At 41.8% G+C, this 21,474-nt stretch overlaps 1 protein-coding gene across 5 annotated transcripts; it reads left to right on the top strand.

The window, feature by feature from the left end:
- The first annotated feature begins 84 nt into the window (after positions 1-84).
- On the top strand, positions 85-21,413 carry PASK (PAS domain containing serine/threonine kinase). 5 transcript variants are annotated; one of them, XR_011326108.1, is made up of 18 exons: positions 85-622; positions 1,061-1,274; positions 2,365-2,600; positions 3,564-3,734; positions 5,076-5,216; positions 5,788-5,922; positions 6,626-6,919; positions 7,268-7,430; positions 8,915-9,089; positions 10,303-11,618; positions 12,294-12,472; positions 14,404-14,571; positions 15,329-15,454; positions 16,055-16,189; positions 17,721-17,920; positions 18,652-18,731; positions 19,361-19,494; positions 20,509-21,413. XR_011326108.1 is itself a non-coding variant. In XM_069791677.1 (18 exons), the coding sequence occupies exons 2-18, from the start codon at positions 1,103-1,105 to the stop codon at positions 21,061-21,063; spliced, it is 4,062 nt and encodes a 1,353-aa protein (XP_069647778.1). In that variant the 5' UTR covers positions 86-622; positions 1,061-1,102; the 3' UTR covers positions 21,064-21,413. The 5 variants fall into 5 exon arrangements, 4 of the variants coding, with proteins under 4 accessions (XP_069647778.1, XP_009916602.1, XP_069647779.1 ...); XM_069791677.1 differs by lacking the exon at positions 18,652-18,731 and having other exon boundaries at positions 86-622; positions 16,091-16,189; positions 20,509-20,655; positions 20,858-21,413; XM_009918300.2 differs by lacking the exon at positions 18,652-18,731 and having other exon boundaries at positions 87-622; positions 7,268-7,367; positions 20,509-20,655; positions 20,858-21,413.
- The last annotated feature ends 61 nt before the right edge of the window (positions 21,414-21,474 follow it).

The raw sequence follows: 21,474 nt of genomic DNA, 5'->3' as shown, positions 1-21,474 counted from the left end.
CAGCGCCCCGGCCACCCGCGCGCGTGCGCCCCGGCCCGCTTCCTTCTGGGGGTTGTAGTTCTCGGCGGGCAGGGCGGGAAGCGGTCGAAGTGCCAGGCGCTGCTGCAGCAGCTGGGGTCCTGCTCCCTCCCTATCAGCGCCTTGGGCCTGAGGCGTTACGAGCTGCTTTCGGCCTCGTCGTTGCGCCTACACATTCTTCGGAGGATGGCTGTCATCCTGCGGAGGGGCCTTCCACTTGCAGCCTTCCACCCCCGGAGAGGGGAGCCCGGGGCAGGTCGGCCGGGGCTGCCTGGGGTAGGCGGCTCGAAGCAGGACATCGCGTGTGGCGGCGGGGTTGTGGGGGGAAGAGGGGCCGGAGGGAGCCGCAGATTCCTCGACTCCGGATCGGTTTTGCCTCCTCCCGCGCCGGCGCCCCATTGGCTCTCCTCCGTGCCGCTCTCCTACTGCCTTCGCTTACTGGGCGATGCGGCTGCCTAGTCCCGCCCCCTACTTCCTCGCGCCCGCTGGCTGTGTGGTGACCGGCCTGAGGAGCGGTGGCGGTGGCCGTGGCCGTGGCCGTGGCTGTCCTGGTGGGGCTGGGGTTGGGGCCTGGACCGGAGCCGGGACCGGGCCTTCACTGCCGGTGAGCTAGGGCTACAGCCCCGGGAGGGCGGACGGTGCGGGCGGCACCCTGGGTGGGAGAGGAGGAGGCTGTGCTACACTTGCTGACTCAAAACTGGGAATTACTTCCCAAATTACCAAAACTTTTGCTTTTAAAACGAGCAGGAATGGGGAGAGGGTGCACGCTGGGTGCTTGGTAGCTCTTACAGAAATATGGTGGACGTGTCCTGTTGATCACAGGTATTCTATACCACCTGGGCAGGATAATAGTCAATAGAGTCACCTTTGCACTAGCAACACAGACCAAAAGTTAATCGGACATGCAAGGACGAGCGACAGTCTTGCTGTAACTTACAGGGCTGTGCTTTGGGTTAGAAGGCATCGTTACCTGCCAGTGTCCCAAGCTGGGACTCAGTGCCTGACTGTAAGGCTGACTGAATTTCTTATGTTTCTGTTACAGATCGTGGCTCCCTAGGTGTGGTGTGGCAACCAGAGCGTGACCATGGCAGCCGAGGCTTATAGCTCCTCTGAAGGGGGTCTTCGGCCTTCACCAATAGGCTTAGTCCTTGCTCTCTTGAATGACTCTGATAAGCTAAGTAGATCATACCCCTGGGACAGAAAAAGCAGGAAAAGTCAGCTCTCTGAACTCTGCCGTCTTAGAGCATCTCTTTCTGGTGAGCACAGTATTTTGAGATTGAGTGTCAGCAGTGAAGGTGATGTGTTTCAGACGGTTTCAGATCTTTCTCCTCCCCTCCCTCAAACCTAGAGGGAATAGCAATAAGTGGCTGCCAGAAAGCACTTGTTCAATAAGCATCTAAGCCACAAATTACTGCAGGCTGGGAGAATTTACAGGGGGTGCATTGCTGGATTGGTGCTCTGCACTTGCACTTGTTCCTGGGCAACTTTTATTGGCTGCCATTGGACCACCCTGCAATCTTGTATTACTATCTAAAACATGAAAAATTTCCCAATGAGGAGAAAGATGTTATTATACTGGATTCTGTTAGGAGGGGAAGAACTTTGCAGTTTACAATGCATCTAGATCCAGGCCTTCCTTTTTTTTAACATGGTGAGCCTATTCATACTGTATGTGGTGCATAAATGCAGAGATGTCCTTGTGATGAGTTGTTCATAATGCTTCTTCCAGTACTCCTAAAGCTTCAAAGCTGCTTACTGTTTTGGGAGTGGAGTGATGGCTTTTTTCTGCTATTGCCATTTCCCAGGGAAATGTTTTTTACAGGCAGAACCTTTGAAAATTTTAGTACAATCACTTGGCATTGTGTAACATAAAACATTGGTGTAGGCACAGGTATTTCAGTGTCACGTCTTGTGAAGAGTTAATTAACTGGTTTCTGACTAATGCAGTATTTAATAAGGGCTTGAACACTTACTGTAATTATATTTAATAACAGTTTAAATTTTAACTTGAGGGATTTCAAAACCTTTTAAACTCATGTTAAGTGAAAAATAAAAGTTAACTAGTCTGGTTGAATCTTATGGATGTTGGCAATTTTTTTCTAGCCTACGGACTGAAATTAATTGTTCCAGTGGCTGTGATTCAAAAAGATATGTTTGTTAGAATTGTTTCTGTTTTCTTTAGTTTCATTGATTTTATTTTATTGTAATTTCTTTAAAAATCTAGAAGCATATATTTTGGGATTATTTGACAGTTGCTTCAGCTGACAACTATTTTTTTTATTCATTCCTCTAATACTCCTGTAGTAGACTGTTATAGCTGAGTAGCTGATCTTTATCTTCTCACAGGGGAGAAATGGAGCTCTTACTGTTTGTCTTCACTGGCAGCTCGTAACATTTGTACTAGCAAAACTGGTAACTCATGGGCTCAATGGGCTTCTGCCTCTCTCTCCACTTCCATTGGAAGTTCTGCTTCTTGCTCCTTCTTGCATGCCGTCGCCGTGGAGGAATCCAGCCAGCACCTCCCAACTGCTGCACGCAATCCAAACAAAGCCATCTTCACCGTGGATGTCAACACAACAGAGGTATTTGCAGTAGTAACTGCTAAACTAAGCAGGCTGTAACTGGTAGAGGTTGTATGACATCAGACAGGCTAAAATGCCTGTTGTTGTTACGTGTATCTGCAAGCAATCAGAGCGTCGTGAAGGCATTTTATAGTCTGTTCAAGCTCAGTAGTCTTCTAAAGACTGACAATGCATTTATTTCCATTGCAGGTTGTAGTTAGCAAAATATGCAAGACCGTATCAGAAGCATGCATGTCTTGAGTCTTTTTTCAGCTGTGAAGTGGCACAAGGGAAGAAAGGAAAGCAGAATGTTCTTCAAGCCTTATGTCTGTTAAGTGCCAACCCTGGGATGGGTTTGTGGTAGCACAAGGCCTCTTTATCTGCCCCAGTAAATATGCCTTTTGCATTGGGAGGAAGAGAATTTCTCTGTTTCTGTCCTGAGAGTAAACATTAATATAAAATTGAGTACTGAAAACTTTAAAGAGCTGTGCCATTTTTAGCTTGACCTGACAGTTTGAGCTTACCCATCTTAATGGCATTTAATCCTGACTTGGTCACAGGCTTAAGTATGTCAATGACTGGTGTGATTACCTTATGCCTTCAGGTGTGGATAAAATTTTGTGGTCTGCCTAGGCTTTACTTGCAAATATAGCTTTGCAGTTTTGCCTCCATGGATGTAATTATTTAAATGACACAAGAAGCTGGAGCTGGTAGGCAGTTAAAAGAAAGCAGGAAACCTAAAAGAAAGCAATGTCTCCAACCTCCTTAACCAAGAAAATGCGTGGGCAAGGGATGTCCTAGAATAAGAAGCTTTAGTGAACTGTTTTTTAAGAATTCAGATTTTTAAAGAACCCCTCCATTTCCACCAAGAGGAAGGGATATTATAAGACACTAAAGCAACAACATGAGGAGATGATGATCTATTAACAAAACTTACTGCGTTTATTCTTTGTTTTGTTTTGGTGGTTTTTTCTGCTTTTCTAGATCCTAGTGGCTAATGACAAAGCCTGCAAGCTGCTTGGGTGCAGTAGTCAGGAAATCATTGGTCAAAAGCTGTCCTGCTTGATATCCAAATCCAGTCAAGAAGTATGGGAAGCTGTGGGTGAGGAGTACATAGAAACTGATGAATGTTCATCGGTGGTTTCAGGAACTGTGGTACGTGACATGTTCAAGGAAATATTCCTAACCATATACAGTGTTTTTGTAGGCTTTCGTTTGGGGTTTTGGGGGTGGTTTTGACATTTGCAATATAATTTCCTGATATATTTAACTTTGTGGGCATTTGGCAATTATGTCATATGTAGGACCATTCGGTTTAAAAGTTTGCAGATGTGGGAATTCAGAGGCCAAAAGATGTTTTGGGGGGCACCTGTGAGAGCCTTGCAGCTGCTAACGTGTATAGTCATGATGACTTGACCAAATCAAAACTTAAAGGACATTAGATTTAAAAAAAATAAAATAAAATCAATACAGTTGCTTAACATGGAAAAACCTGTTATGGAGAAGTTCCAGATTGTCTGGTCTTTTAAAATATTTTTAAAATTATCTTAAATTGCATTGTGCATATTATAAAGTTACAGGTAGGTCAAATACCGTGAAATGTCTGTGCCAAAACACCTAGTTGGTGCAAAAGAATGGAATTGATATTTTGCCTATAGTGGGGTTGTTTATTAAAGAGCTGCATGAGAAATGTCTCAAAATTATTTTCTTTTGCTGCTTTTGTGAGCTGTCACTTGAAAATACTTGGAAAATGACCTCATATTCTTCCTGGTGTATTATTTTTGTACTGAAATTGTCAGCATCTCGGAGCTTGATCTTCCTCAATTGGATAGGGGGGGGTGGGGAAATATCTAAGTGTGATTCAGTGAAATCCAGGATTAAAATTAATTGTCTGATAAAGGCACTAATTCCAAGCCATAGCCATTCCAAGTACTTTATAGGAGTCACTGTGTAATTCATAAACCCATTCTGTCAGGATCACATAAAAATGATAAAAGGCTTGATATGAACACTGCAGGTTATGAGATAAGTAAACATTTTCTGATTTGAGGAGAATCTTCTCCTGTAAGAAATTAAACTGCTATTTTTGCAGCTGACAGTAAGAACTGTGTTACTAATGTGGAGTATTCATTAACACCATGGGACATCCCTTAAATAAGGCACCTCTGAAAGGCACTTCTCACTAAATGCAAGGTATTAGATTGGCACATTTATTATGCTGAAGGAAATGCCTTTAGTCTTCCTGAGGCAGGGAGAGAAGATACAAAAGCAACAATGACATTTTGTGTATGATCAGTGAATTATTTGCAAACCTTTTCATCTCTATATAAAAGCTGTGTTTCTTCCAGTAAAAAACTAGTAAGTAGTCAAGAAATAATGTTTTTCTACCAATGATGGGGAGATATCCTGGCTCAATATCTTATTCTTGTTTGAAATTCTTGCTAAGTAACCACAGTCTTAGTAAATTGTGACTACATCTCTGAATCCTATGGAAAGGTGGATATTATAGGCCGTCTCAAAGAGAAGATCCCTGTCTCGGTCTGGCTGAGGCGAATAAGAAGTAAGGACAGCCAGTGTTGTGTGGTTGTGCTGGAACCAGTGGAAAGACTTTCAGCTTCTGTTTCCTTCAGGGTTGACGTGAGTGTTTTCCTAATGATCAAATCAGATGGCGGTTTGTGAGAGTTAATGTGTGAATGAAACATGTCTAAAAGCTAGCAGGCACATTACTGTTTGTGAACACAAAGTGTGTGCATAGCACTGCCTGAAACCAGTATTGCATGTGCAGGACCTGTGCATATTTCTCCCATGCATCTCGTCTTGACGTATTCAACAAGTCACATTAAAATTCACTGTCTGTTGCCCATGGACATCTTAGACTTGAACAGTGACAGTTCGGCGGGGGGTTGCTTATTCATGGGAGGGGTGCCCTTGTGAATGGATCAGCTTGCTGAGGAAAAGTTCTGTGAGGAGCATTGGACTCCCCTGCTTCTCCCCTGCAGCAAAGGGCAGGATCTCTGCATGATAATGTCGGAGAAGTGTTGCATTATGCTATGTCTGCTTTTACTGAGGTAGTTGTATCCATGAAGAGACTGCAGAATGAAACTTCCTGCCGTTTGCTCAGATATTTGCAGAAACTGTTGTTAAAGGATTGAGTGGACTGTGGCTAAAATGCTAAAATTAAAATAGTCCCATAAATTTTCTTCCCAAGGGAGAGATTACATCATGTGACCTCCTTTTTGCCCATCTCCATGGCTACCCAACATTGGAAGAAGTAGTTGGGCTCCACATAAAGGACCTGATTCCTTCTGTGCAGATCCCTCCTCTAGACAAAAAAATCCCAAAGGTATAGTATCAGCACCAACCATGTTCTTCCATACCCTTCCCATTTGGAACATAGGGGCACACTCTTTTCCCTCCTTATGTAACAGAAGAAAGCCTTTTCAGAGAGAAGCGTACGTCCCCTGAAAAAGGGTATGCTGTTTATTCATGGAGCTGCTGTCTGAATATTTCCTAACTAGGAATGAGACCAAGCCCTGACTTCTCACTGTGGAATCTGTCCTGGTGAAAGACACTTTTTTCCAATCCTGGTTTTTTAAGAAACCATGCTGTCTCTCTCAGCTCCCTAAAATTCCTTTGAATTCTTTAGCCCGTTTCAGTCATGTCTTTCTGAGGAGTGAAAGTCTAAAGAATACCCAGATCTTGCAAATGCCAAGATAGTTGGCATTTGCATGGCATTCAACTATCTAGGCAGCTAGATAGTTGAAAGAGGCCTTATTAATGCCTCATTTGCTGAAAAGCTGCAGCATGGACTTTCCTGGTCATCATCAGGATATTCACACAGGAGTTCAACACTGGATTCCAAATACTTAGAAAACCAGACTTGTTTTTTTGATATTCACAGGATTGGTTCATTTTTCTTTTCCTGCTCCTTTTTCCTGAGAATGTTTCTGTGTAATTTTATATCAGTACTGAATAAAAACAAAACATTTGGTTAGTTAGAGATTTTCTGTTTGTTTGGGGTTTGGGTTTTTTTTGCTTTAATTTAGAACCTCAGGATCCAGCGAGCTGTAGGCCGATCCAGAGAGGGTAATGCATTTCCTCTCAGTTTAAAGCTGCAAGTAAGCCTTCTGGAGGAGGACCAAGCAGCAGTGCAGAAAGATGGTGTTCCGCAGACAGAAAAAGAAGGCTCTTTCACAGGCTATCATTACTCTGCTACAGTCGTGGTTTTCTCCACCATCAGTGGTCTTGTTACTGTCGAGTCAGATGGAACCATCTGTGGCATCAAGGATAGTTTTGCTTTAATGCTCTTCGGCTATGAGAAGAAAGAACTCTTGGGAAAGGTAAGGTAGGAGTTTTAATCCCTCCCAAAAGACTGCTACGTCTGGCAGCATATCCATTGGAATTGTAAAGTTGTCTTTTACACTCGTTTCTGTCTGTCACAAAACCTCTGTGTTTCATGTGTCGGCGAGTGAGTTGTTGGATGATATGCAAATTCCCTTGCTGTAACTGCTAAGTCTTGCAGTGCTGAGGAGCTAGTATGGATTTCAAGTACATGTTCTCCATCAGTCAGGTGGATCACTTTTGCCTGGCTATTCATCAGAATCGGATCCAAAAACATGGATTGTTAGCATTTGCCCCCAACCTGTGAGAGTCAGCTTAGCTTTGTAATGTTTCATTCCGTGTTTTAGAACATTACATTCCTGATCCCTGGTTTCTATAACAACATGGAGAGAAGCAGTGACTATTCTTTGCCATTACCTCCTCTTGACGACTCCATGGGGACAGAGGGTGAGTGCATCTTTGAAGATGTTACTGCCTGCCATACAACTGGCTCTGGCTGCTGGAACAAAGGTAAAATGAATAGAGACGAGAGATTTGCCTATGAACATGGGAACATGATTTGTAAAAGCAGCGTACCTCCATGCAGTTTTTAAATTGGATTTCCACTGTAACCTAAGGCAAACAGAATTGTTCACCTAAGGTTGTGCTTCTCTCTTTGTTGCTAAGAAGATGAAACTGAATATCCAAGTTGGAAATTACACTGTTAATAGAGAATGCTTTGTATTTAACGAGCACTTCCCTTTCTCTCCCTCCCCTGTTAGGCTATCTCTGAGTATTTTAAGACGTGTAAAATATAGCTTTTGTGACAGTACTGCAGCGGAACTGTAGATATTTAGGACTAGTATTTTAAGGAAGAATTCTAATATTCTTCTGAATTGGTTCATGTTGCTGGCTAATATTCAATGTTACATTGCTGTGGTGTTTCAGTTAGGAGTCATCGCATATTCCTCTGATGCACTTTGCTGCATTTACAAAGAATTTGTCAAAATTTTATTTCTCTGAACACAACAGGAATAAACAGAAGCAAGGAAGCCTCATGTCTCCAAATCTGTCTTTCCAGCTAACTCTGCCCAAAACAGAGAACACAAGCAAGTGCATACTTTCATCTGTATTGCAAAAGATCTTTCATGCTGGTTTTGTCTCTTTCATTTCTTTTTTTTCCCTGTTTTCTTTTTCTCTTTTCTTTGCTTAGAAATGCAAATCTGCATTGAAACCAATGCACACTACTGGAACAAAGAAGAGTTAGTAGACAGTATGCAATTTCTTAGGTAATTCTTTGATGAAGTGATGCCTCTAATCTAGGAGTAATTCAGTTCTTTAGTGAGGAAGCATTGTTGGCATTCAGCCTTTACTAAATGGAAGGATGTTTCTAGATTCAAGTCTAGATTTGTTCACTCATTAACAATACTTAGTTTGCTTCATCTTACAAACTTATGTTTTTCTCTTTTGATCTGTTGTCACTGGGGAAGGAAGGAAGTTCTTGTCTTATTCTTTCTCTTAAACATATTTAGACTGTATACTTTTTGTTTTGCAATTTCAGTGAGTTATATAAATGCAGTCTAAACCTTTTCATTTTAAGTGTTTGGAATGGAGAGTGTATGTGTGTTTTCGTTGGTTTGGGGTTTTTTTGCTGCTGCTATTTGTATGATCACTTTATTTCCAGATTTTGTATGGTCATTGGCCTTTTTTTAGGTCTCTGAACTTCAATCCAAGTAGCTAACCCAGAAGGCTAATACTTGTCCAAGAGCTTTGATAGGAAGGCAAATTTTAGCAGCCCTGAAACATTTAGATTCCTGCATGTGATGACTTCTCAGGCTGAAGTAGAGTGGAGTGCTCACATTTGCACCACTTTGCCTTAATCAAGTCTTTTATACTCAATTCCTTCGGGACGAGACAGACCAAGGCAGTTCCAAGATTGTTTTTAATCACTGTAGTCTCTGAAGCCTAAACAAAAAAGGCTAAGTTGGTATGGTTTTGTTTCTTGTTTGGTACAGACAGCAGCTTCTTGGCTGCATCTTTAGCAAGCCTTCTGTCAAGAGATGAAGAGCAGAAATTGCAACAAAGACACAAAGATGACAAATTAATACATGATGAAACTAAACAAAAGAATGGGACTGGTTTATTTTCTACTCTCTCACCTCCTGCAGTGGCATCCACACCTTCTAATAGGTAGGCATTTCATGGACTGCATATTCACTTTGAAAAATTAAGAGCCATGGTGGCAATCATCAGCAAAAACTGTTTTTTTCACCTCTATGATGTCTGTGGGAAGGTGTAATAACAGCCTTCCACACTTTGCTCTCTTTAGAATCTGAGCACTGTTTGCAAGACAGGTTGAATTTTGCCTACCTTAGATTTTTGTTTAGATCTGTACAATCTACAGTTGTAAAGTTATAGGCGTTCCATCTCTAACGGGGACCAAATGCTTCACCCAAGCTAGGGAAGGTAATTAAGTTCTATCTTTGCTAGATCAGAAACAGTGGATGTTTATCTCCTTCCATGGTATCCACCACCAGCTGGTGTTGCACTGAAGCTAGCTTACCTGGAATGAATTCTAAATGTTATTCCTTCCAGCACTCGATGTAACTGTCAGGTCATCCATTAAAACAGGGTACTGTGTTACTTAAGTCCAGCCATTTTTATTGTACCTTTTCAGGTTTTTTTCCTGTTAGGAGGTTAGAAGTTCTGCACAAGTACCTATATGATGCACATGGCTTATCTTAAGTTAAATTTTAAGCCTTCCACATTAACAATTCTAACCCTCAGAAAATATTTACTGCCCTTTTTAATATATAGACTATTACAGCACAGTTCTTGCTGCTTTTTAAAGACACTGACAGTCTCATTGTTTCCTTGTGCTCTCCTGGGTTTATGCCTCTCATGTCATAATTGGATTGTAAGTGCTCTGCTGCATGGATTGTTTTTCTACTCCGCATTTTTAGTAATAGAAATGTTTGTAAAATACTTTGTGCTATGGGCTTCAGTGAACCATGGTTAAATTGATGGATGGGGACATCCATCTTCTGTTGGACAGACAAGGGATCTTCTGTTCTCAAGACTAGAAGTATCCTGCCACGTGTACTGGGTTTTTGTTGTGGTGAATGATCTATGATATATATTTAGAAATTAAGCTAGAGAAGGACATAATCCATAGGGAAAGAGTGCCATTCGAGTGTACCTGCTCTTCTTTGGCCAAGATGGAATTTGTTAGGATTTTGGATGCCTGCGCCAACAGCTTTCTGCCTTTTTCTTTTAAACTTAAAACAATTGGTGCAGGTTTTAAACAGTGACCATGGTAATGGAAGAGTGGATTGTATACAGTATGACAGTTTTCTCATTCTTTTGTCATCATGATATCACTAATAACTTTGAATCCTTGCAGCAAAGACAGCATTGCTACCAATGACCTGTCAGCCCACCATAGAGAGCCTTATCCTGAAACCTGGCTTGACAGAATGAGAGCAGTGGAACAGTGTAGAACAGTGGAAATGGCAGGATCAAATAATTCTGAAAAGATGCTCTCTGCAAGGCTCTCTCCCATGTCATCTGATTCAGAACAGTTGGATTTAGGTCAGAACATGAAGATTACAGTACAAAGCAGTGACAGTGCAGTATCTGGTGCATCTGAGACTCAAAATGCCAGTGAGACTAGTATCTTGCCTAACCAACTACAAGTTCGTCATCAAAACCTCAAGGAAGTAAATTGTCAGCAGGTCTGTAGATTACCATATGAAATGCTGAAGCATCAGCACTCCACTGATGCCTGGGAACAGGCTTCTTCAGCAAATGTTGCCTGGTTGCCTGTTTATTCTAGACTAGAAGGCAATCTAGATACTGCATCCTATGGCCCAATTAAGCTGTCTTCTGATGTTACTTGTAACTCACCTGGAACACCAACAATAGATGAACCATTGTCTGGGGCAACACTGGACTACCAACAAGGCTTTCAAAGCCACATGGTTACAGGGCAGCTGTCAAAAACAAACTTGATGTGTGATGCAAAACATTCCAGCCTTGAGCATGTTGTTGTTGAAAACTGCCTGCTAAATGATGCTTCATCCTTCTTTGCAAATGGAAGAAATACTATCCATGATGTTTGCTCAGGAAATAAAATGGGTTGCAGTGCTTCTGCACCAGGAGTTGCCACGTCCTCTGAAGATGTTAAAGAATCAGACACTGAGCTGAACTGTGTTTGCTCTGGTCTTGAGGTACTGGGTCTGAATATTGATGTCAAGGAGAACTCAAACAATTGTTTAGGTATTACTGCAGCTCTTGCAGGAGCATCCTCCACTAATGCAGCAGACTTGGCTGTAGGCAATATGCTAACTCAGAAAAACAGTGCCTTTTCAACTGGGCAAGAAAAGCAGCTGTTGAATGGTGTTGCCATAGAAGATGGTTCTGGGTGGCTGGCCTCCCGAAGGCATGTAGAAAACTCTGAGGAATCCTCCAAAGCACTTCTTGAGAAGCCTGAAACTCTTGCAGAGACTGTGGGGGACAACTTCAACAGAAACCCACTGGAAAGCAAAGGCAGTCCTGAAGAAGACTGTCAGTTGCATGGGCAGCAAAATATGGAGATAAAAGTAACATCGACCCCAGTGAAACAAGAAGGAAGGCTGAATCCAGCAGCTCCTTTGACCTTGGAGATTCTAGAAGGCAGCTACACTGGGAATTGCTGCCACAGAGATGGTTCACAATTAAGTAAGTTAAACCTATTTCTCCCCTTCCCACAACTTTTATTGGGGTGCTCTTTTTCACCCACATTTTTGCAGAAGGCAGACAGTTCTGCTTAGAAGCTCACAGTGGAGAGGAAGGAAGAAGCTGTAGCATCCAGGAAGAAAAAATGGTATTTAAGTCTACTCAGAAGGTACTGGAAAAGCAGGTTGTATAAAATACAAAGCTACTAAGAAATTAATCCAGACTGAATGGTCAGAAATATTCTTAAAACACAATTAAAAGATTTGAACCTGATAACTTCTTCTGAACAGAAAATATAAAGTCCATTGTAAAACTTGTATTTAAATTGTATAATGGAATGTTTCCTTTACTCCTCCAGTTGGATACTGTGGCTTGTTGTATAAAATCCTCATTTTTATGTAATTTAGAATAACGATGTGAAATTAATAATCACAATCAGACACTGACAAAAGTTTCTGCTGGTGGGTGGGAACTATGGAGGTAGCCGCCAAGTATCTCTAGAATAGCTGTGCTTTTGTTGGCCCCTCTGATGATTCCTTACTGAGTAGGTGTTCCTCAAATGAATAATGGAGGAATTCATTTTGTTAAGAGCTCAGAATTCTGTCCTAAAATGTCTGTTGTCTCATTCAACACTAAAGTTTCATTCTACCATTTTAACTTCCTCACCTGTTTCTACAGGTATACTCTTTGAAGTGAAACGTGTAGAACTGCAGGGCCACGCCATACTTTTCTGTGTCTGGGTGGTGAAAGACCTACAGAGCCAGAAGGAAGCTGTAGCAAAGAGACAGCTTTTGCTCTCCAGTCTAGCAAGCTCTGCCCAGTCTATTGCTGATCTTTCCACAAATAATCTTGGAGAAGTAAGAAATCCTACCATTGTATAATTCTCTCCTTGTTTGACTGTTAAGCTGAAGCTAAAGTCAAAAAGTTTTTCCAATTAAAATAATGTCATGAGGTGGTGGGTGGATATTGCTGTTTCTTTGTTTCCCTATTTTTATGTCAAAAGAAATGTTTCAAATTGCTATTTTGTAACATTTCCAGTAGTGTGTGTTTGGCTTAGTGTAGTTACCTTTCCAGTCTGAACAATGAAAGCACCTCATTTAAAATTTGTTCTTAGTCTGGTTTAAGTACATCTACATAGAAGTCTGCACCAATGTGGTGAGATTAATTTGTAAACGAATGCAATCACACTGGCACCAATGACACAACATTATTTAAAAAGGAAATACTAGGCTGAAAACTTCCCTTGACTAACTTGTGTCAACAAAAGAAAACTGCAGTTTTTAGCTGCCTCCTGAGATGCTGCATTTGGGATAGTGTTCAGAAAGCTAACACCGCATAGCTGAATGGTAGGTATATGTCAATGCCATAAAATCCAAACACAGAACTGCTCAGGCCTGCTTTTTAGTTAGTAGTGGGGTGTAAAACTGACAGTACTTTGACCAAGGCTGTAGAGGACAATAGTATCTTTGATCAATTGAAATAGCTAATGGTGATCTTCTAGATCCATTGAATAAATGTATGCATTCCCTAGATCTTTACGTAGCTGGATTTTATGATGACCTTAACAGAGAAGTACATACATATTTAAGTATCACATGTGTAACACATATAGTGGTGACCGTTCCAAACTACAGGAGATTCTAAGGAGCTGCTGTTTATTGAAATGTACTGCAAATTAGAGATGTAGTTTCTTTCCTGTCTCACTTTTAATCAGTGAGCTGGAAGATAAAGTAGATATTTGAGTGAAAAGCTTGGCTATTGGCAAAACTTGCTATTTGGAATATTTTTTATGAGACCTTTGAGAGCTGAGTAATAAGGCGGCTCTTGTTTACCTTTTAGAAAATCATCTTCCATGTACATGCACATGTATGTTGAAAGACAAGCAGTTCTGATCATTTCATGTATAACTCCAAATTTCACTATTCCAAACAAACGCCCCCATGAGATTTGTTGTGTTTCTTCTCAGTATGTCATAAAGATGTTATATAACATCTAAAGATGTTCGATGTTATGTATAACGTGAAGATGTTGTCATGCATTTTGGACACCATCTTTGGTGGAGAAACGTAATGATTGCTGAGACAAACAACCCCAAGTCCTATCCTCAGAGCAAGAAAAACTTCTGTTGTGTTTAATTTCTCATGCAGTGTTGCAGGCCTTGGTAGGAAGGCATGTGACGTTTCTTTACTAGGGATTTTACTGGGGTGTTAAAATTTAGGAGGGTATGCCTTGAACTTGTTTGCTCTTTGTGTCTGCTGAGAGACCAATCTACAGAACTGAAATGCTTGCCAGCATTGCCAGAAAGTTTGGTAAACACTGGTAATTTAATATACTAACTCTTTTTAGGTTACTGAGGCAAATAGAAAGTGCCAAATTTATAGACAGGGCTTAAAGCAGCACCTTTTTAGTTCTGTCCATATAGAATACACTTACCTGGAAAAATTACAACATTGGAAGTAACCTACTTTTTCTTCATCAAATAAAGTTATCATTTGGTGATAGACCACAATTAATTCATTTTCCTACTTGCACAGAGAGTTTTGTGTGAGCATTTAAGGTGCATATGTTTCTGTTTTCTTTACCTTTCTCTGAATTAAGCAGTATTTGTAGCTGCTGAGAGCTGACTGTTGACTTAACTTGTCTTGTATGGTGGTTACATCAACATACAGTTCTTGCTATCAAAACCAAAGATCACTTACTCCTTTTAGCTATTCTTGCAGGTGTGTATAAACATGATTCTGTGGCTTGCTCATTTTTTTTCTTGTGATGTTTTTTTACCTGTACCTAGTCCATCAGATCAACCTCACTTTTTGAGACTTCCCGAAGAGCTGAAGAGCTTGAAGGATTAAGGGCATGTGAGGGAGAATACGCAAAAAATTACAACACTCTCCATCTTATTGGCAAAGGATCTTTTGGCTTTGTCTGGACTGCCAGGGGCAAGAAAGATCACCAGGAGGTTAAATATTTCTTTTAGATCTCATTGCAATAAGTATTTAGGATAAACTGAAAGATTAAGGTGTTCGTATTCTGTCAACACTACACTATTAAAAGCTGATATTTGGTAGATCGGGATTTTCCTTTGTTTAAACAGAAATCTGAAATCACTAACCTCATGGAAACAGGACAGCAAAATGTTTGCATTGGTGTAGTATATGAATGTTACCTAAGACAACAGGCACAGAGTAAGTCTGACCATGTAGCTAATTTAACCTGTTGAAAGAAGTATACATTAAGCTTAACAGAATTACAGGTTTTAGTCTTCCGTTACTAAAGAGAATGACAAATTTCAACCATGCCACGACTCAAGAATGTGGAGTAGACATGTTGAGGTTATGGGACCCTCCTCTTTATCAGCAGAAGTATTTTGGGTGTTGAGTGGCAAGCTCTCATGTTTCTCTGCATGGATGTCAAGTGCTCATTTCCCTCCACTGCAGCCCTATGCCAGAAGTCACCACTGCTGTAACTGGGTTGATAAGAGAACTGGCCTGTCAAAGCCTTTGCAATTCGGAGCATCAATAAAAAGAAAATAGATATATTCCATTTCTGTGCATCGTTTAGCTTCTAAGATACTATAAGATACTATAAGCAATGCACATTAGGTTACTTCTGTCCTTCTAGTAATATGAGTCACTAATGTTTTTCCTGGAAATTAACTTACCAAACACTTAAAGCCATACTTTTGCAGGTGATGCTGAATTCTGTTGTCTGTCTAGGTTGTCGTAAAGTTCATCTGGAAGGAGAGGGTGCTTGAGGACTGCTGGGTAGATGATCCTGATCTGGGGAGAGTTACTCAAGAAATTGCAATCCTGTTGAAGCTGCAGCACCCCAGTATCATTAAGGTACAGTGAACTCGGAGTGAATGCAGTTTGAACTTTGAATACTTGGTGTCTCGTGTTACTCTTCAGGAGTGAGGAAGTGTCCTGTATTAAATCTACCTTTGCAGGAAAGAAAGGAACCCACCTGTCCTGCTGTGTTTTGGAGGGTATTTTACAGCAGACTTGCTTGCTTTGACACTTTTACCCCAAACAATCGATGTAAACATAGATCTGAAGGTGTGACTCTTAACAGAAAAAAAGCCTGTACATTATTTCAAGATGATACAATTCATATCTCAGAAGTGTGATGTCACATCTGAACGTATACTAGTTCAGTAAATAATCTGGATACATATCTTGATTACTCTTCTTTGTTTTGGGGTTGTTGGTTTTGTTGTTTTGGTTTTTTTTCCCCCAGAAAGAGAATTCCTCTTGGTATTAATTCTGCTCTCAGTTTTAATTGTGCTGTCTTTTCAGGAAACATTTGTGCTTAGTGAAATGAGACTTCAAAGATTGTAATATACGTTGATTAAATCTCCAAGAGGAGAGCGGTGTTTGTTTAAAAAAAAAAAAAAAGGGCAGTTTGAGGGTGAAGCACATTATTAAAAAAAGTGTTATTTATAGGTGCTGGATGTATTTGAAAATGAACACTTCTTCCAGCTGGTGATGGAGAAGCATGGATCTGGTCTGGATCTCTTTACATTCATTGATAATCAGCCTAACTTGGATGAGCCATTAGCAAGCTATATATTCAGACAGGTGAGAGCTGGGAATGTACAGTTGCTATGTGCAGGTGAGATTTGGTTAATATAAGAACCAGGACCCTATTTCACTCAAAAGAATTACTGGCTAATCAGCAGGCATGCTGAATCAGTCATGCTCAATACCTGCAGAACTTTTCCTCATTATTCTGTAGAGCTGGTTTCTAGCTAACTGAACTGCTACCTGCAGAAACCTTTTCAAGGTTTACTTAGAAGCCTGTAACAAAGAAACCTCTACAGGACCTTACTTCATATGAGGGTTTCCTGTAGAGCCATTGCCTCTTGGCTGTGACTGTAGCAGCACACACCCCCTATCACCTGGATGCCCATTCCTGTAGCAGTCACATTTCCTCTGTGGAAGGAGGAAAGTGCACAGAAGTTGCCCCAAGCCTCACTAAAAGCCATGCTTTCACTTAGATAGATGCTTGATTTAGATTGGTTATGGGGCTAAAGGGCTCTCCTCTTTTTAAGGAATTTAAAATCAAGAAATTGTCTTGGATTTTAACGTGGCATAATGCAAAATACTCAAGGTAGTTTACTGTGAGTCAGGAGCTCGCCTGAGAGCTGAATTGTCCTTTGTTCATTGAGTCAACCACAACAGCAGTCCTCAAGTAATTCCCCCTCACGTGTTTTGGAGTAAATTCCTTGCTCTAAGGTATGCAAGAATTACCTTGCACATGGTAACCCACCGCTGTGTCCACACTCCCCTTGCTGGGGGTGCTGATGGAAGGTGGTAGCCAAAGTGATTCACCTTCTCGGTGTCTGCTGTGCAGTGTGTGTTCACAAATTGCAGTCCATGGTCCCTTTAGACTTCTGATGGATAAGCCCTTTTCCTAAACCAACCTGGCGTTTGTAGGGGTGCTTTGTTACTTCAGACCTGTACAGTATTTCTCTGCAGAGTGAGCTTTGTGTTATAAATAGAAACTTTTCTCCCTCAGCCATCTGCTTTTCTTGCTTAAATATATTGTGGTAGGGATCACGATTGTCACCAAGGTGATATAATTCTGATGTTATTCTTAATTATGGCACTATAGCATGAATCGTGCAGCAAGAAGAATGGAATTTAGGAGTGACTGTATTATTTATACCAAACATCACTCTTAAATGCTTTGTCATCCTGCAGTATTGGAGGCACACAGTAATATCCTTCTGGAGAAATCAAAGGACCCTCCAAATGAAGCTGGGATAAAAATAGAGTAACCTGCAGGATTGTAACAGTAAGCTCTGATGCTTCTAACCAAAAAAACAAGTGCATCGTGACTACAGCATGCCATCTTCCTGCACATTTGTGAGAGGAAAGCAAGCAAAGGCTTTTTTAAGTCTCTCTCCCAAGAGCGTTGTAACACCCACTGCAGCAATGCTGACCGGCATGCCCAAGTTCGTTTCCAGCTACCAAAATCAGGATCTGTATCTTGTTTATACAGTGTCAAAACAAGCCAAAACGTGCTATTGGAACTCTGTGATGCTATGTAGATTGTCCAGAAGGACACCTCTGTGTAGTAACACCTAGTTCTTTCCTCCTCTTTCAGCTTGTATCAGCTGTTGGGTATCTCCACTGTAGAAACATCCTTCACAGAGATATCAAGGATGAAAACATTGTCATTGCTGAAGATTTCACAATTAAATTAGTGGACTTTGGTTCAGCTGCATACCTGGAACCCGGCAAATTGTTTTATACCTTCTGTGGGACAATTGAATACTGCTCACCAGAAGTGCTGTCTGGCAAACCGTATGTCACCCTCTGAAAAGTAATTTTTGTGTCCATCACACCAAAAAAATGCATGTGCAGGGCTGGAATATAGAAGCCAAGCTGCTTTGCCATTGGTGCTCTGCTAGAGTATCTAACTGTGGAAAACTGCAGTGAGATTTAGGGCACTTGCAGTGACAGAAATTACTTGTAAAGGTTTGAATGCATACAAAGTTGTTTCTGACGAAGTCTGTCGACAGGCTTTCTTATTCTGGTCAGGTGTTTTGCAAAGCCTTGTACTAATGTTTGTCCTACTGCAGAGCTGAGTTCAAGAACAAGCCTATGATTGTAATTTCCAGCCTGGTAGAAGAGTCTGGATGAGTTGTGTTGTGACTTGAATGTGTCCTATTTCCTTAATCTTTCACAATATGTACATCAGCTTGCTAACCTTCTCTTCATACCTGCATATGAACACACTGACATGTTTCTACCAAAAACTGCTCTTTTAGAGAGGTGGTATAAGCAAGTATTGCTGTGTAACATCTGCTCCTTCCCATGCCTGGGTTTTATACTTCTCCCACTCTCATCTCGTCTGTTCCCTTCTATCCTACTTGCTTCCCTGTATGAATTTTTGCAGTTTGACCATTGTTCATCTCCCCGTTGATTTTTGTGCTCCTCTGGACTCAAGGGTTCTTCCCTTGCAGCTTGTCTTGCTATCTTGGACGTGCTGCCCAAATCTTAGCTGTCTTTTCCCTATTCTCTCCTTCTCCGAGTGCTCTTTACGTGGAGGCTGGTGGTCTCACACAAACTCCTGGAGGGAAGCCTTCCCATCACAGGGGTGTAAAAATTAATTGTACGTACAAGTATGTTATCTTGCTCTTGTTTCACAGCTGTTTTCGTGGGTCCTTCAGGCAGCTCCTCTTAATGGGGCAGGGGGGAAAATGCTATGCAAGGAGGAGAGGAAATCCCTGCTGGGCATGAGATGGAAGATGAAGCAGCGCTGCCCTGGGAATTCAGCCTGTTCCTATGTGAAGAAACTGACCCTTTTTCTCAGATGGTGTCTAGATAGTTAATATTTATTTCCAAGTAACTTCTGTTTTGAAAGGGATGGGAGGAGGCAAATGGGATTCCACCGAAGTGCCTGCTCTTCCAGTTAAATGTTTACTTGATATTTTTGGCTTATGGTGGAGAAGGAGGAGGCTTAAGTTCTCTTGTCACCAGCTTATGTGTGTGGAAGTCTAGGTGCATATTATACATACTCATCAACCAAAACTGGTCAGCCGTTCTTTGGTTGTTTTTCTTTCATGGAGAAGTGTAATACAGACTTCTCAAAAACACATGAGAACCTTATTAGAATTCTCACAAGCTTCTTATGTTAAAAATTGGAAATAAGGGCTATCAGCCACCTTTTTTCTTTTTACTTTCTTTAGCACACAATTACGTATTTGCAGTCTGAGTTTATGCAAGTTTATGTCTGCATAGGTACTATGGCCCTGAGCTGGAGATGTGGTCACTTGGTGTCACCCTTTACACCCTAGTACTGGGAGAGAATCCCTTCTGCGAGCTGGAGGAGGCTATGGCAGCTGTCCTGAATCCTCCTCGGCCTGTGTCAAAAGGTGAATTTTTCCTATTTGCTTTTCTAGAGGAGCAGATCTCTTGGGAAAGTATGCGCGGTATTTATTCCCCGGAAATAAAGGGGAAGACTAAAAAGTGCTTCCAAATGTGCTCTGCAATTTTAAAAGCTGCTCACTGAAGCAGAGTTATCTGAGGTATCCTTTATGGGCAAGTTCTGCAGTTCTTCATGCCTGCGATGAACACAGCTATCTGCCCTATGTGTTATTAGTTTCAAATTCCAGGCCTCTCATTTGTTACGATGACCCAGCCTATCAGCTTGTGAAGCTTCAGTGAGGTTTATACCTGAGAAAACCAGAACAAATAATGCCTGATGGGAAGGTTCGCTCTAGTAGATAACTTTAAGATCAATAATAGCACCCATGTAACACTAATGCAAGTTTTACCTCACTTGAACTATTGCCAATCAATGCCATGTCACTTTCGGGATGGACGATAATGTGTTAATTTATCATTTCCAAATTAATTGTATGCCTTGACCTCACAGGAAAGATACATTGGCCTTGTTTTCTGTTGGAGGTATAGAAAACTAATTGCACATCAGGCTAAAGCAATCTTCATCAGCAAGTCCTCTGGGGTCCTTGGGAGCACTGTGGTTATACGGCTTCAGGGTGCCGCAATAGACTGGTAAATTCTGGAAGCTTTCCCTGAACACTGAGTGCACCTTTAATCACAGATCAAATGGGGGATGACTGCAGGAGAAGACTGGGCTTGGAAGCGGTGGGCCAGGGTTGCCTCTGTGGCATTTGTTTCTATTTCTGTCCTCGTCGGTGTCAACTCTGCTCTTGATTCTCTCTTTTCCCAACCTGGAAATCTCAGGTCATTCCCAGAGCTGAGCACACATGACTAAAGGCTGTGGGAGAACAGTAGTGCACAAGGGATTAACAAGGAGGACTTGTAATTAAAATCTGCATTCTTTGAATACGGACCATGTCTTGCATTCCCAGCATGCCTAAAACACAGCTTGAGCCATTCCTCTTACTGCTGTCTCTCCCCAGGTCTCATGGATCTCATCACCGGGCTTTTGCACCCTGTTCCAGAGCAGCGCACAACTCTAGCCATGTTAGCAGAGGATTGTTGGCTGAAGCAGCCTGTGAACCTGGGTGCTTATAGCTGGGAAGAGGTGTACATCTCTGCTGAGACAGGTGAGACATTGCTCTGAAGGCTTTCTCTTCCACCCACGGCCCGCCAGGCACACAGGAATGACTTAGAAGACTGAGCTATGGTTAGCAAGATGCTTCTCACCAGAAGGTCACCTGCTGATATCCAGATGTGCTCGGTTTGAAGGCGTGCCCATTGTCCAGCAGGACCTATGGATCACCCCTCGCTGCTTGTCCTTCTCCCTAGAAAGCAGCAGATTCCGAAACAGTTCCAGCGAGCATGCACACAGAGACAGGCTCCCCACTCCACGCATGGAGAGTGAGCCGTGCTTGAATGGTCCCAGCTGTGAGCGTGCAGATCCTTGCTGGGAAGAAGCAGCAGCTGTGGAGTGCCAGGGCTCAGCTCTGGGCCATTGCGGCCATCCCTCTCCACAGCACCCCATGGAACAGTAACTCCCTTACTACAGGGGACACGCTCAAGAGCCAACAGGAATTAATTGTAAGCGCTTCTCTCTTGCAGAAAGATTGCTGCTGCTTCTCTCTTGTAGAAAGATCTGGTGTTCAGCACTGAGTGGTAGGCAGGGCTGCTCTGCCTGGGCGGGATTCTTCTAGAAAAGCTTCTCACTAATAATTGTTTAGAATTATTCTTATACAGGATGTGTTTTAAAGCTGAGAGGCGAAGATTTCAATGTCTTGCTTAAATTGGTCATAAGTTAGAATGTATTTTTATTGCCTGTTTTTACTTTTTACATGTAGTTTCACTCTTTCTGAAAAGTGAACGAATAAACGTTGACTGCCCTCTGCGTGTGGATGGGAGTTTGTGTGCACAAAGGATGCCTCAAAAGCAGACACAGAACTGCATGA

This window comes from Haliaeetus albicilla, chromosome 9, assembly GCF_947461875.1.
Source record: "Haliaeetus albicilla chromosome 9, bHalAlb1.1, whole genome shotgun sequence".
Lineage (NCBI taxonomy): Eukaryota > Metazoa > Chordata > Aves > Accipitriformes > Accipitridae > Haliaeetus > Haliaeetus albicilla.
The sequence above is the reverse complement of the archived record's forward strand: the minus strand, read 5'-3'. Positions and strand labels throughout refer to the sequence as shown.

What these genes read in the sequence shown, in the direction of transcription:
- PASK (XM_009918299.2), top strand. Translation starts at nt 1,103, where the DNA reads ATGGCAGCCGAGGCTTATAGCTCCTCTGAAGGGGGTCTTCGGCCTTCA. An exon ending in TGGATGTCAACACAACAGAG is followed by an intron (nt 2,601 to 3,563) that starts GTATTTGCAGTA and finishes CTGCTTTTCTAG; the next exon opens with ATCCTAGTGGCTAATGACAA. An exon ending in CGGTGGTTTCAGGAACTGTG is followed by an intron (nt 3,735 to 5,075) that starts GTACGTGACATG and finishes TCCTATGGAAAG; the next exon opens with GTGGATATTATAGGCCGTCT.